At 41.5% G+C, this 14,728-nt stretch overlaps 7 protein-coding genes across 7 annotated transcripts; 4 read left to right on the forward strand and 3 right to left on the reverse strand.

Moving 5' to 3' along the window:
* The first annotated feature begins 77 nt into the window (after positions 1-77).
* Positions 78-2,589, forward strand: K450DRAFT_234919 (uncharacterized protein). Its single transcript, XM_051588002.1, has 10 exons — positions 78-313; positions 401-461; positions 542-658; positions 731-782; positions 855-992; positions 1,062-1,318; positions 1,385-1,635; positions 1,713-1,866; positions 1,934-2,165; positions 2,234-2,589. Exons 1-10 carry the CDS (start codon positions 116-118, stop codon positions 2,322-2,324), a joined length of 1,551 nt encoding a protein of 516 aa, XP_051445864.1. The 5' UTR covers positions 78-115; the 3' UTR covers positions 2,325-2,589.
* Positions 2,590-2,806: 217 nt separating this feature from the next.
* On the forward strand, positions 2,807-4,113 carry K450DRAFT_234922 (uncharacterized protein). The gene is made up of 4 exons (XM_051588003.1): positions 2,807-2,944; positions 3,008-3,299; positions 3,369-3,490; positions 3,564-4,113. Exons 1-4 carry the CDS (start codon positions 2,836-2,838, stop codon positions 4,058-4,060), a joined length of 1,020 nt encoding a protein of 339 aa, XP_051445865.1. The 5' UTR covers positions 2,807-2,835; the 3' UTR covers positions 4,061-4,113.
* Positions 4,113-6,517, reverse strand: K450DRAFT_234927 (uncharacterized protein). Its single transcript, XM_051588004.1, has 13 exons — positions 6,467-6,517; positions 6,323-6,390; positions 6,031-6,163; positions 5,904-5,956; positions 5,693-5,825; positions 5,595-5,619; positions 5,493-5,527; positions 5,356-5,421; positions 5,222-5,291; positions 5,089-5,160; positions 4,950-5,029; positions 4,805-4,871; positions 4,113-4,716 (listed from the first exon to the last, which is right to left on the reverse strand). Exons 1-13 carry the CDS (start codon positions 6,500-6,502, stop codon positions 4,166-4,168), a joined length of 1,389 nt encoding a protein of 462 aa, XP_051445866.1. The 5' UTR covers positions 6,503-6,517; the 3' UTR covers positions 4,113-4,165.
* A 1,192-nt stretch (positions 6,518-7,709) lies between these two features.
* Positions 7,710-9,514, forward strand: K450DRAFT_234934 (uncharacterized protein). Its single transcript, XM_051588005.1, has 4 exons — positions 7,710-7,986; positions 8,055-8,243; positions 8,325-8,528; positions 8,602-9,514. The coding sequence occupies exons 1-4, from the start codon at positions 7,749-7,751 to the stop codon at positions 9,255-9,257; spliced, it is 1,287 nt and encodes a 428-aa protein (XP_051445867.1). The 5' UTR covers positions 7,710-7,748; the 3' UTR covers positions 9,258-9,514.
* Positions 9,385-11,267, reverse strand: K450DRAFT_234938 (uncharacterized protein). The gene is made up of 10 exons (XM_051588006.1): positions 11,096-11,267; positions 11,006-11,034; positions 10,867-10,905; positions 10,702-10,789; positions 10,516-10,637; positions 10,351-10,453; positions 10,225-10,288; positions 10,051-10,160; positions 9,967-9,975; positions 9,385-9,893 (listed from the first exon to the last, which is right to left on the reverse strand). The coding sequence occupies exons 1-10, from the start codon at positions 11,219-11,221 to the stop codon at positions 9,513-9,515; spliced, it is 1,071 nt and encodes a 356-aa protein (XP_051445868.1). The 5' UTR covers positions 11,222-11,267; the 3' UTR covers positions 9,385-9,512.
* Positions 11,268-11,874: 607 nt separating this feature from the next.
* K450DRAFT_234943 (uncharacterized protein) lies at positions 11,875-13,016 on the forward strand. The gene is made up of 3 exons (XM_051588007.1): positions 11,875-12,132; positions 12,195-12,324; positions 12,515-13,016. Exons 1-3 carry the CDS (start codon positions 11,903-11,905, stop codon positions 12,836-12,838), a joined length of 684 nt encoding a protein of 227 aa, XP_051445869.1. The 5' UTR covers positions 11,875-11,902; the 3' UTR covers positions 12,839-13,016.
* Positions 13,017-13,051: 35 nt separating this feature from the next.
* K450DRAFT_234949 (uncharacterized protein) lies at positions 13,052-14,330 on the reverse strand. The gene is made up of 2 exons (XM_051588008.1): positions 13,640-14,330; positions 13,052-13,528 (listed from the first exon to the last, which is right to left on the reverse strand). Exons 1-2 carry the CDS (start codon positions 14,304-14,306, stop codon positions 13,266-13,268), a joined length of 930 nt encoding a protein of 309 aa, XP_051445870.1. The 5' UTR covers positions 14,307-14,330; the 3' UTR covers positions 13,052-13,265.
* Between the last annotated feature and the right edge of the window lie 398 nt (positions 14,331-14,728).

The following is a 14,728-nucleotide window of genomic DNA, read 5'->3' on the forward strand; positions in this document are numbered from 1 at the left end:
AAAGAAGCAACTGAACGCGGAGATCACGTGCTCGAAGAATTGCCAAAATTGACTGATTCGCTTCAAAAAATAAGTCTGCTTCCCTTGTGGTCAAGGAACTAAGGCTTCGGTGACAATGTTCTCGCAGCACGAAAACGATACGAACTTCTTGTCTACAGGAAATATGGATAGAACTCTTTCTCGGACATCTAGTGTTTTTGACGAATCGTACAAGATAATTAATGACCCGATTCATGGGCACATTAAGCTGGACCATGACACCATTGACTTCATTGACACCGTACAATTCCAACGCCTCCGAGATTTGAAGCAGGTGAGGGTTTTTTTCTTATATATCCTCGAGATGAAATGACTTTTTATTCAATTTACATGCTATTCTATTATAATTTTTTGAGTTCAGTTAGGGTCTGCTTACTTTGTATTTCCTGGTGGCAGTCATCATCGCTTTGAGCATTCGATTGGTAAATTGAGCGATTTGTTTGGTTACGAATTGTGTTTTGTTTATCCCCTGTAATTTTTGAATTGACCATTTCGGTTGTAGGCGTTGGGCATCTCAGTAACACTTTAATCAACAAATTTCGGAGTGAGCAGCCCGAGCTTGAGATTACTGAAGATGAGGTTCGATGTGTGACACTTGCCGGTCTTTGCCATGATCTCGGTACGTAGCGTAGAGGGTTGTACAAATTAGGAAATTGAACAAATCTGACACTTTCTCCTCATTGTACGACAGGTCATGGTCCATTTTCGCACGTGTTCGACAATGAATTTATGCCTCGAGCTCGGTTTGTGAAATTTCTTCTCATCGCACTGCCCGGTTACTATCGCCTTTGCTAACCATCTTACGTTGTCAATAGTCCAGGAATAAATTGGTCCCACGAAAACGCTTCAGAAATGATGTTGGATTATCTAATCGATGATAATCATATTGACATTGACACTTCTCAAATCAACTTCATCAAAGATCTCATTGCTGGAAATCCTCGGTCAAAAAGGTACATATTACTTGGGTTACGTATGAATCAAATGTAGGAATCAGGCTAAATCTTCTTATCACACCACAGTCAATACGACGAAAGGGCTTTTCTGTTCGACATTGTCGCCAACAAGAGAAATAGTGTCGATGTCGACAAATTTGACTATATCGAAAGAGATTGCTATAACCTCGGCATTAAGTCATCATACGACACAAAGCGTCTAATGTGGTTTACTCGGGTGGTGGACAACCAGATTTGTTACCATCACAAAGAAGCGTACAATTTGTTTGAGCTCTTCCACACGCGATATTCACTCTTCAAACGGATATACACTCACCGCGTTGGTAAGTCTCTGACTGAGCTATACCTTCTACCATGTGAATCAAAGCTAACGTTCCTTGCTACATTAGGCAAGGCAATCGAACTGATGATCACAGACGCTTTGTTAGCAGCAGATGAGACGTTTGGAATATCCAAGGCAGTCGATAATGGGGAGGATTACCTCAATCTAACTGATGATATTCTTCGCGTCATTGAACGGTCAAAGGAACCTGAACTAGCCCAGGCGCGTCAAATAATGAAGCGTATTCGGACACGTGATCTCTACAAATTCGCTGATGAATTTATCATACCGAAAGATCTTATGCAATACCTCGGAAAGGTGAGTAGTGAAAGATCACTTCCATATGTCTAGTATTCAACCTAAGAATGTGCAAATTTAACCTTTAGTATTGTTAGGATAAAATAAATTCAGAAGAGGTCATATCACATCAAGAGGATAATGTACACTTGTCGAGTGATGACGTTCTGGTTGAATGGTTGAAAATCAACTATGCCATGAAGGATAAGAACCCTGTTGATTCCATCAAATTTTATAACCGCTGGGACAGAGGTTAGTAAATTTTCCACATGGCTAAAATCAATGGATAGCATGGAATCTGATTCATACATGTATATAGAGTCGTTCTTCATTCCAAAAGAGCAGGTGTCATACATGGTTCCAAGTCAGTTTCAGGAAGTCATAGTCCGCATTTACACGCGAGATAGCAGCAAAGTTAGCGCCGTACAACGCGCATTTAGAAAGTTACTAAAAACGTTTGATGCCAAATTACCTGGCGATAGCCCAATTTCGATAACGCCAAACGCAGCTCTGTCAATTCCTGACGATTTCACCAGTCCAAGAAAAAGAAGGTGAGTTTGCAATTCATTCAACTAGTGCATTATTTATATCGTTACTGATGATTAATATCAAAAAGTAGATATGACGGTGGAATGGATGCAATTGAACGATACGCGCCTTCGAAGATCGTGAAGGAGTGGTCGTTGAAAAAGGCACACAGCACACTATAGATTTTATATACATCGAGATCATGGCCTTCGAGCAATTTCTAGAAAGCTTATCAGCAAACATAGCCTTTATTCATACTTGATGCTAACAGACATTCCCATCAGCTCTCTTGTCCATATATTTTGCAAATCTTTGTACTTTTTAATAAACAGCGGGTATTCGACAGAATAAGCACATTTTAAAAACAAATCTCTGACAAATGAGTTGCTGATAGCGAAGATTATTCCGTCTGTCTCTACAAGGGACTTGTAACCTGTAGTTTCAGAAAGTATCAATGACAAAGACAAGAAAAGATCATGCTCAATTTTGAATGGCGCACACAACTTCCGAAGACATCTACGCGCAGCTACTGGCGTACGCAGGCATTACGCACCCAAGCATAAACAAAATTCCGCCGCCGATTTCAGACAAAAATTGACCCGCCCGGTCATAATTTACCCGACATCGTTGAATATAAAAACTAAGACAAGGTATTGGTCAAACGATACCTACAAGTACCTTAATCTCTAAAACATGAAATTTTCGCAAGAAACTGATTTTGCCGCCTCCCAAACAGCTCCTCTCCATGTCGATAACCAAGATCTTAGTGGAAAGACCATTGTGATCACTGGAGGCAATAGTGGTACGTGGTAGCTAAGACACATTGCTTTGGAACTGCAAACTCTTACTGATCCTTATTCCACAGGCATTGGTCTAGAATGCGCTAGAAAACTAGCCACTATGAATCCATCCAAGATCATCCTGGCCAGTCGCACCATGAAGACCGCAGAAAAAGCTGTGGAAGACATTAAGACTGAAATCGGATTCAAGAACGTGGAAGCATGGCCTTTAGATCAAGCGTCCTTCGAGAGTGTACAGGCATTCGCTAAGAAGTATAACGAGTCCGGTCTGGATTTAGACATCCTACTGGCCAATGCTGGTATGCTTCCCTTCACCCGTAGAGAGATGGACATGACCAGCGACGGTCACGAAGAAGTGTAAGCCAATCAAAACGAGCATCTACGTCGGCCTTGCCATAATGAAACCAACTAACTTTTTCAACTTAGCTTGCAAACCAACCATTTATCAGCATCATTGCTTGCTTTGAGCCTTTTGCCATCCATTAGACGTACTGCCGCTAAATCGACTCCCGCAAACCGACCGCGTATTGTGATCGTTGCCTCGGATGGTAAGTCTCAGAGCTCGAGAGAATCAACACGATGATCCATACATTGTATGACTAACAGTACTATAACTTCTAGTTCACTATTGGGCTACTTTAAGATCAGCGGGTCAAGACGGTAGTGTCATCAAAGCTATGAGCACACCTGAGTATTATAGCGATGCACGCGAGCGCTATATGGATACAAAGTTGTTAAACGTATTCTGGACTCAAGAATTCGCAAAGAAAATGACCCAAAGCACGGTAGAAGAAGATCACAAGATTGTTGTATCTAACTGCAACCCAGGCCTTGTGCTTTCCACCAACAGTGATTTCATGCGTGAGAACCTCCCACCACACATCCTTAAATATGCCAGAAACATGGACGAAGGCTGCAAAACTCATTTGTTCGCTTGCATTGATCCCAGTGCTGGTACTCCTGGCGAAGCCATCTTTTATCATAACTGCCAGCCAACAGAGACCGCAGATATAACCTTGGGAGCAGAAGGTGATATTTTGAGAAAGAGAGTTTGGAAGGATACCATCGAGGTCTTGCCAACGCTTGACCAAAGCATCTCTGAGCCATTAGGATTATAGAGACTGCCATATTATATTAGCTATGACACTGGCGCTGCTAGAATGCTACGAAATACACAATCTTCATATATATTTTATGTCTGTTTATTACAAAGGTTGATGTGTTCAAATTCGAGTTTGTCCGCTAAGTTCTCGTTCTAATTCATCCACCTCCATTGGCATATTGTCCGGGGGTTGAATGTTTCCGCCAGCAGTGGCAGCCACTCCTTGGCTGTGATGATATTGGTGATCGGTAGATTTGCCTTGGGCGGCGGCAGCTTGTTTCGTTTTCTCTAATGCCTCTCTATCCTGTGCTGACAAGCTAAAGCAGTTATGCGCGTTACTATATAATTGGCAAACAAAGTTTTTTTTGTATGAAAATCCTAACACTTGCCTGTCTTTACGTCTCAAGTTGGCACCAGGGCTAAGCTGTGGTTGAAGCATGGCTTGCTTACTCGCCTTGAAAGACATCACTTCCTGTGCGATGAGTTTCTTCATATCATCCATAGCCTCCACAGATTCGAATGAGAAATCAAAATGCTGATGGTGAACTGGTTCATCGTCTTCGTCATGATAAGCTGAGAGGTAAGGATGAGCCAATGCTTCTTCAACTGTGATTCTGAGGGCAGGATCGAAACACAATAGCTTGTTGAGCAAGTCAATTGCAAGTGGGTTTGCTGTATCCGGGAAAAGTAGCCGTGAGTACATTGAACCAGAGAGGCATTATTTTGCATATAACATATGGAGCCTTATGATGTACCATACCTTTTGGGTATAACTTTTCAAAGGGAATTCGAGGCATAGGTGGAAGGCTGCGAATATACACTTGTGCCTAAAAAATCAAAGTAACCTTGTCTCAATACGGTTTATGGCTTTGACCTTGGCTACATAAGTCACCTAAATACTGTACCCTTTCGCTTCCTACTCGTCGAAGTGTTGCTTCATCTGGTGTACCGAGAATGCCCAAGATCTGATTCAACTGGTCAACATCTAAAACAAAAAGTTAGAACCTCGACGCCGACGACTTCATAACCTTATCATTTACTTACAGTCGCGACCTTTGAAAAGGGGCTTGCCACCAAGCATTTCAGCAAAGATACAACCAACGGACCACATATCGACTATAAATGGCATATTAGGGGAAAAGCGATCATGAGATTATCCCAAGAGAGAACAACTTACTAGCTTTTGTATAGTTTTGGAAACTAAGCATAATTTCAGGAGCGCGATACCATCTTGTTGCAACGTATTCCTAAACGCAATGGCTAGTGAGATAGCATGCACGATCCGACTCATGCATGGCTAGTTGTACATACGGTCATAAAGCCTTGGTTACTGTCAGGCGAGTCTGAGAAGCCACGGGCCAGTCCAAAGTCGCAAATCTAAAAGAGAAGGCTTGGTTAGGAGGCTTGTCGCCACAGAATCTTTTGCCATAAGTATTATGAAAACCGACTTTTAATTCACAATCCGCGTTGACCAGCAAGTTTCCTGTGAAGTAAATGATATAAGCTTCAGCCTGTAGGACAAATTATTCATAATATGATAAAGTACATACCGGGCTTTAGATCTCGATGAAGTACCTACAAATAACATTGGTCAGTTAGACCCCTTTCTCCTGTATTTACCAGCACACGTACCAAGCTAATAACTTACATTTGCACTATGGATATATTTCAAACCACGGCAAATTTGGTAGACAAAGTATTGAAAGTGGGCGTCAGTTAGCAACTGCTCCGATCGAATAATTTGATGCAAATCTGCTTCCATTAATTCTTGCACCAAGTAGCTGTGAAAAAAATAAAAAGGGACAGATAAGCAAGACAAAAGTCTATGTGTGCGGAAGGCAAACACATTTGATACATACATTTCGTTGAAATCATGGACGTTATGAATATCCATGTCCAGAATGGCAGTGATCTAATAGATGACATGACAGTTTAGCACATTTCTACTTTCAAAGCATTTGCATAAAAGCAGACATATGCACGTACATTTTCATGGCCATTAAAGTGCTTGAGAAGTTTGACTTCACGCAGAGCTCGCTTGGCTAGAATTTGCTTTTCGAAGATCTTGGTGACCTTTTTTATTGCGACTTGCTCATTGGTTTGAGTATTGGTTGCAGCACTAAGTAGATCGTGTTGAAATTACAATTAGTAATGAATTAGTAATGACGCCCTGAATGACCAAGCAATATCTGCTATAGTGATAGTGGCAACATTTCCCAACTGTATTCACGCCGGTCATCAGGTTTGCAAAAATGGAAATCACTGCCACAACTCTCACCATACAACTCCATATGCCCCTTGACCTAACTCTCTGATGAAGCTATATTTCTTGTCAACAATAAATTGCTGAAAAGTGTTCGTGTTAGTTCATGGTAGTTGGTTGCTGCTTTTTTCTGCGTAGTGGTGGGAGGTTATCACTTACTTGATTCAACACTGGGAAACTATGATGGGTAGCCATGACTGAGAAAGAAAGTAGCAGGACTTGTCGCGGTTTCGCGAAGTACGCTCTCAGTGACATATGCGTCACCACCAAAATTGCGCTATTTTTGGAATCACCTTATGAAAATAATTTTTTATTTTTTTATTTGAATGTGGAACCCCACGTTTTTTGCTCAATTGATGTTGTTTGCTCCATATCTCTAGCTAAGAGACTGTTTCCTAAAATTAATTTGCCTGATTGAAAGACGCTGTGCAGTTATTACATGTTGTCGTTTGGAAAATGTCGTTGTATGGCCATATTCTGGCTATTGTGATACGAGCTAAAACGAAAAAATAGATTTGAACTCCCGTTCCAAACAAAATCATCAAAAGCCAACTCAAAAACTTTTGTTCCACTTTTTCTTACATGACAGCCACGCTATAATATCTGAATGTCATAATCACATTAAACCATTATGATAGTAGCATTAATTGACCAGCTGGCTTTTTGCAAATAATAAGTTTTGATCCTCTTCATCCTACTTAACGCTAAGTTGGCCATAGCGGTCCGTGTCCTCTCCCGGAGTTCGATGTTAGCAAAGCATCATTTAACGAAGTAATTTTATATAAATTAGCGTACTTTGGCCCTTCAAGTGAATACTTGCCGAAAAAACTTTCCAACAGAACAGTAGGTATAATCTATGAAACAAATTGACTTACATAAGCATATTCCCAAAATGCCTTAACGAAGACCATTCTATCGATACTCTTTGGTGTAGATCTATAAGTGCTTGAGCTTAAGCAGGGCATTCGCCCTCGATAATGCAACGTTTCATTTTCTAGTGTACTATGGAAGCTTTAAATTTCAGCTATTCAGCAAATTATTTTTTCTGTGTGTTCAGGCTGCGTACTACCATTCACAAGGATGATTAGTTGATTATCGAGATATCTGGAGTTGCCACATGAGAGACGAACATCTCTACAAGGAAAAGCAGAAAAAGAGCTCTGAAAGATGGGTGTCCGGCAGCAGTTCTTTCAGTTCCTTTAAATGAATAAACTAACGGCTTTTGCGTATGATCTGCAGATATTTTTTAATGAAAGCTCTAACAACCCAATCGTATTTTAAAATGCCTTGTTTTGCCGCAACTTGGCAAAATTTCTCCTGGTCGGACCTTCAAGAGTCGTTCTAAATTTGGTATCAGACATGTTTGAAGAAAAACGTAATTGTATGTCTACGATTTTTCTTCCTTCCCTTTACCTCGCTCTCTTTCACAGTTTAAACAAGGATGCGACCAGAAAAACCACATTTTAGTCGAATAGTCAAATACATGATTTTTCTATATGTTACAGGAACGTTATACGTTCTTGTCAACCGGGATCTCCCAACGCTTCCTTCCGAAGCTGACTTGAGTTTGAATAGCCGAGATTCTCTTGATTCTGAATCGCCGGCAGAGAATGTAATTACCTCCACTACATGGGTAAATTCCAAACGAAAGCAAACCGCACTGTGGATCAATAGCAAAGGTAATGCTTTGACTATTGGATTGAAAAAAAAATGCTTCTTCTATATCTAACGTTTCTCTTCTTGGAAGGTGAAAGCGAAACGTTACCTGAGAGTGTTATATTATCGAAATCCTTTTCTCAGTCCATGGGAGCACCGAATGTCACTCCATATTATTTTAAGGCTACCGAGCACTTTAGCCAAAACGATATTACTATCTGCACATTGGTCACGCATGATAGATTTCCCGTCTTGGCACGACTGGTCAAAAATTACAAAGGTCAGTTACCGCCACCGGACTGGGGTCCATTGCCAGGTTTGACAAGCCTTGAATCTAAATTACTCTCTTTATCTCATGCAGGTCCGGTATCTGCTGCCATTCATATCAATGACGATGACCAGCGCGACAGTATTGTGGAAGATCTTCAGCAGATATATGAAACTGAACCTTTGGTCAGACAATACCTCGATGTCCATTTAATAATCGACAAACATGACCGCCAATTTAATTTGTGGAGAAATGTTGCAAAGCTGTTCGCACGCACAGAATACGTGATGATGCTAGGTATAATCATGTGCTTCTATGCTTTATTGCAATTTTTAATCCTGGCTTTTTCCTGACTTTCATTTTATTGCAGACGTCGATTTTCATATTTGTACCAATTTTCGAGAATCGATCCGCCAAAGTTCTAAAGCCATGGAATTGCTGCAAAGCGGAAAAGCAGCTCTCGTTGTTCCTGCTTTCGAATTCAACAAGCAATCAGAAGGACTAGATTACGCAACTTTCCCCAACACGAAGAAAGACTTGCTTGAGCTGGTGACGAAGGACCAGATTGATATGTTCCATAAGAAATGGCTGCCTGGACACATGGACACCAATTACACCCAGTGGTACACTTCATCTAAGCCCTATCGAACAAAATCGTATCAACACTCATACGAGCCATACATTATATACAAAAAGGAAGGAACACCATGGTGCGACGAACGATTCATTGGATATGGTGCTAATAAGGCAGCCTGCTTATTTGAGATTTACATTAGTGGTGTGGAATATTGGGTGCTACCCAACGATTTCCTCATTCATCAAACCCATTATTATCCAGAGGATACAAGAACGAGAGAGCGTCGATACAATCGCCAGTTGTACGAGGTCTTTCGAGAAGAGGTTTGCCTGAGATACAATCGCAAGTTCAAAGCCAATGGCGTGTGGAATGGTCCTGAGGCAGCAAATGCCAGAAAGGAATGCTCCAAACTTCGTGGCTTTAGAGCTGCGGCAGCAAATCTTGGTTAGTTTTTCATGCCCATTCTCCCTATTATAGATTACATGGTCGCATCATACCCTATAGACTTCCATTTTGCATCATATTATTTATTTTATACTATAGCGCTCTGATTTTTCTTCACGCTTTGTATTTATTTGGCAAGCCTCACCTTTGCCAACCACTTGTACATGTAAATGCCCTTTCTTTTTTCCCATTTGTTGCATACTGAGTTACTAAATAGTAACTACAAAACGAAATCTACATTGCTTTTCTAAACGAATAATCTATTTTAAACCTTCTTCGTTAAGTGCCCAATGTACTGCCTCTTCAATATCATCACAGACAAGTTTAGCGGGAAACTCGCTCGAATTGCCTTTGCCATCGAAAACACCTGTTCTGACCAAAATACTAGTCCAGCCATACGCATTGGCACCAGCAATGTCGGCTGCAGGGTTATCGCCAACTGCGAACACTCGCTGTAGCGGAGTATTGTTGGGAAGCAAAGAGGTCAAGATTTTCTCAGCGTATTCGTAGGTTGCTCGATGCGGTTTTCCGAAAGAAGTGGACTTGAGCTCCTTGCCTGTATGCCGTTTGTAAATGGCTTCAAGCGCTGTTTTGAATGCTCCTTGACCATATCGTGGCACTGGAAACTCATTGCTCCAAAGCTAAGCAATCAAAGTAAAAGTTTTAGACTTTGTCGTCTTAAGGACTCGCATTTAGCAGAAAGCTGGTACTTACAAAATCAGGCTATTTGAGTTGTTGATGATGAAAGATGTTATGTCAGTTATTGATATAAACCGTTCAAAGTTCTTCCTAACTTACGTTGGAAAAATACACTGGCGTGTCTTGTACAGAGTAATCTGTCTTTTGTGTTCCAATCATTCCATTTTTTGATCGAAGGACATCCATCATAATTTGCAGATCGCGACCCCCTAATAAACATTTAATTGGTGTCAACGCTTGCCATTCCACTAAAGACCAACTTATAAGACTTACAATCGCGTGAATCATGGAACATCATGATTGCTTCAATTGGTTCTCTTGAAAAGTCATATCGTTTCTGCCAGATGAGTGAGATTTAGCGATTGAATTCTCGCATGTGGAAAGCCATTCTTAACGCACCTGTGCTTCGTAAGCTTCGTCATCGGTAACGCGGCGAAATGGCCACACACTTTTCTCCCAATGATGGATATCATCTGGCTGAATGGGTCGCTGAAAGCCGTACCTTCGTAGTGAGGAATGTCAGAAAATGCTATCAGAGTTGTACTTGTGGTTAAACCTACTTACTGCTCTGCAACATCTTTGCAACTTCTTTCGCGTCCACCGACAACAAGCACGGGTGTATCTTTATATTTCTTGACTAATGAGCGCATAGGTGAGTGCGATAGGACAATCTGAGACGGAAGAATCTATAGAGAATGACTTGAGATCAGTAGACAATATTTTTGTTGTCTATCATCACTAGTCACTTACATCCATGTCAAGCTTTCGACTCATTTGTGCTGCTTTTTTCTCCTCTGTCACGCCTCCTCCATTGGTGAGAAGTACAAATGGGATTTTTCTAGGGTTTCCGAAATATTCCTTTTAGCCAAGTGACATTTGCGGAAAGCCTAAATCGGGCCCATTGACCCTACTTACTTTCCAGACGCATTTTCTCCATTCAGAAGTCTCAGGGCGCTATCATAATAATTAATATTATGTCAGTCGTTGTATGCCAGTTTTGACTCGACAATTGAAGATCTCGAACATGATTCTGAGTAGTAAAAAAGTGACTTACCGTTGCGCTTGTGGTATGACACGATTGCCCTTGAAAATGAAATGTATTAGTGTGAAGTGACATTATATGAGGTTAAGACTTCGTATGTACCTTAATTAACACGCCGTCAATGTCGAGAGCAAAACCAAACTTGGGTTGATTGGTTGTAGAATGTAAACGAATCTGAAGGTACAGAGGACCGGTTATAGCACGCGAAGTTTGAAAAGGTTTGAACATCGCCGCAGTGGAAGGTTTGGATGCTGGAGAAGAAGGCTCTACTTCTCGGCGGAATGTGAAAACATCAATTGCCCTTCCCCATCGACAATTACAAAAGACAGAAAGCGACTGACGTTTTCCTGAAGCATAAGCTTTTAGTCTTCTCATTGTTATATAGCATGTTTAATTTATATTTAAGAATACATAATCGCTTCATGACCAGAATGTTGAAGTCAAAAAGTTTGCCATCGTTGACCTTACAAATACGTCAAGGCTGATTGACTTATAACGGGATTTTCTAATGGTGACGAGCGTCTTTTCTCATCGTTCATATTTCTGGTTGACTGAATAATAGCATTTCGAGGTATAAATGGAAATGCGGGACTCTATCGTCGTTTTGCCTGGATATTCAGTCCGAATTCGTTTTGTCGTATCGTCTCTCGATATTCATTTTGAACCAGGTGGTCTGGCTGGATGAAACAAAGAAAACTAGCATTGTTTTCATTAAATTGAGTCTTGATGAAGTTTTTCAATTACAATTCAAGCAAAAATGACCTTTCGCAACACCTATTATTATAGCAAATCGCAGCTGCCAGATCAGATCACGCTTACCGTGGTCGCTGTTTTTCGGGATCCGATAATTTTTTTCCACGGTGCGCCTTACAAGTGGTTGGTTTTCTCTTCCCCCTCACGAAAGTTGCAATGCTAGAGCGATGCGACCACCGCTCTACTCCCGACCTTCAAGAGCATTATTCAAATGTGACAGGCTCAGATAACTATGAAGAGAATAGAGCCACTGAGCATAAGACAGAAAATTTGGATGCTGGAGGGATGTTCATCAACTTTTCGAGCGACATGTCAGACAGTGGATTCAAGGCAAAGCGAAAGTACAAACGAGCATACAAGGTCAACGGAGTAAACATACTCAATAGGTAAGATTAAGCTGATGAAGGCTTTGTCTTTTACACCACATTTACTCACATAACGACTGCAGAAGCGAGATTGATAGCAAAACAATGATGGAACGCCTCAGGAAGCGTAAAGAAAATCACAATCATATAGAACGTAAACGAAGAGATCATATCAATCACACTATTTTTGAATTGGCCGAAATACTCCCACAAATGGATTCCAAAGACATCAAAACTAACAAAGGCAGTATACTGAAAGCAACACTACAGCACATAAAGGTATGTTTCCACAGATTGCAAATGCCGCAAGCGCCATTCCGCAGCTTAGCACTAATTTTCCATGCTCTTGTTACTGCAGAATCTACAAGCCGAAAACCTGACCTTTCGTCTTCAATTACAAAACATTCAAAGCCGTGCCAGTACTCCTACACCAAGCTATACGCCTACCTTGACCCAAGATCCCAATAGCCACCCTAATTGGGAACCACGTTTTGCGTGGGCGGCCGAACAATCGCCATCTTTGCCGCTTGAACGTTTGCATATTCGATCTGCTCCCAGCACTCCACGTCATAATGAACCATCCACCATGTACTTTCATGCACACCCAGTGTTACCGTCTCCGCAGCCCAATATCCTTCGCCCAATTCTGCCAAAACATCCATCTGCAATTGGCAAACTTCGTATGTCGGGACTGGAGAGCCAATATTCAGGTGCATGCCGGTACTGACATGCATACTACCGATGCTGATTTTGGTTTTCTCAGCAAATATTAGACTTCTGATTCACACACGCACCTTGCATTTTTCACAAAACACCTCACTCCACTGCAACGCAATATTAACACCACCTTGCACGCATATCTTTTAGCATTATTATACAATCTTCAGATCAACTCAGGGCATCAAATAAACCTCACTCTACTATGTATACTTGGTTTGCAATTGTTACAATTTTATGGTATTGAAGCAATGATGGTTTGCTGGGACACGTTTGATGCCGCTGTATTTTCTTTAACGGGATAACAATGGGAATATTTAAAGCGAGGAAAAGGGAGATGAGTTCGAGCGTATAGTACAAAGTCAATGTGCGAAAGAATTACAAACAAAAATCGAAGAGAATGTATCTGTAAGGATGTTTTTGTGGGAGTATTGTTTCTATTGTTCACCGAAAATCTCAGCCAGTTCATGACTACGCTTCTGTGCAGCTTGAACAGCACTGGCCATAACATTACGGATTTTTCCATCCTCCATGGCGTTGATAGCAGCCTCAGTTGTTCCCTTGGGGCTGGTAACCTTACGACGAAGCGTAGCGAGCTCTTCGTCCGAGTTTTGAGCAATTTTGGCAGCTCCCAAACAAGTCTGAATGGTCAAAGCCTTTGCGTCTTCTTTTGACAATCCAGCCTCAACACCAGCATTTTCTAAACAGAAGTAATGAAGTTAGGTTCAACAAATCCAATTTAGGCTTTCCACATTAAAAAATCCAATCTTCATTGGTCTGTGCATGATCCATCAATTTCAGTATGACTCACCCATCGCTTCCATAATAAGGAAAAAGTATGCTGGTCCAGATCCACTAATAGCAGTGACAGTGTCAATCTGGCTCTCAGAGTCGACCCAGATGGTCTGCTTGGAGATAGCGTTGACGATCTTCTCAGCCAAACCCATCTGAGCTTCGTTTACTGCTGGGGTTGCGTACAGGCCAGCTGCACCTTCGCCCACGAGAGCAGGGGTGTTAGGCATGCATCGAACAATGGCACTTTCACCACCACCAATCCATCGGTTGATGGAAGCCGCTGCGATTCCAGCAACAATTGAAATGACGAGGGGCTTTTTGGCCAGGAGCGCTGGAGCAATGCCACTGATAACGTTATGCAATACCTGGGGTTTGACAGCTAGGATGACTACTTCGGCATCAGCAACAACATCAAGATTGTCTGCGGATGATTTGATGCTTGGGTACTTTGTCTTCATGTAGTCTCGTCGTTCTTGGGCCAGGTCAGAAAAACTGATGCTTGACGAAGGGTGACCGCTGGAGACAAGTCCACCGATAATGGCTTCGGCCATGTTACCTCCTCCAATGAAGGCGATAGTGGAATGAGCTTTTTGAGGAGAAACCATGTTGTGAATATGTAATATGCGTTCAGTAGCAGGCATGAATCGATATAAACGAGTCAATGAAGAAGCGAGGTAGAACATGACTGCACTTTTATATACCCAGGGTAGGTTTCAGCAGCTGATTATAAAAAAAAATCTGATTCGGAGTTGAACCATCAATAGCTCTGATAAGATCTGGCTCTCATTTTGGACGAGGTATTAATTAAACCTCCGGTGCACGGGTAACTCATGGCTTTAGCTACGGTTGCATCGATAATATATGCCTGGCTTACATTACCAGCGGTGATTTTGTATTGCCGTTTTTCAGGTAGTATGTTTCGAAGTAAACATAGCTGGAAGATGATAAACACAGGCTTCTTCATACTAGTGTTCATTTGTTTTCCGTGATCACATTCTAGGGACGAGGTAGGTTGCGGAGCTTACATTGCCATGAACCGAACGAGCTTATCCTATTCCAGAGGATGACCTCATATAATATACAGTTTCACTGTAAACGAGTCTAC

The sequence above is a fragment of the Umbelopsis ramanniana genome (assembly GCF_025399195.1).
Source record: "Umbelopsis ramanniana AG unplaced genomic scaffold K450scaffold_18, whole genome shotgun sequence".
NCBI classification, from domain to species: Eukaryota; Fungi; Mucoromycota; class Umbelopsidomycetes; order Umbelopsidales; family Umbelopsidaceae; genus Umbelopsis; species Umbelopsis ramanniana.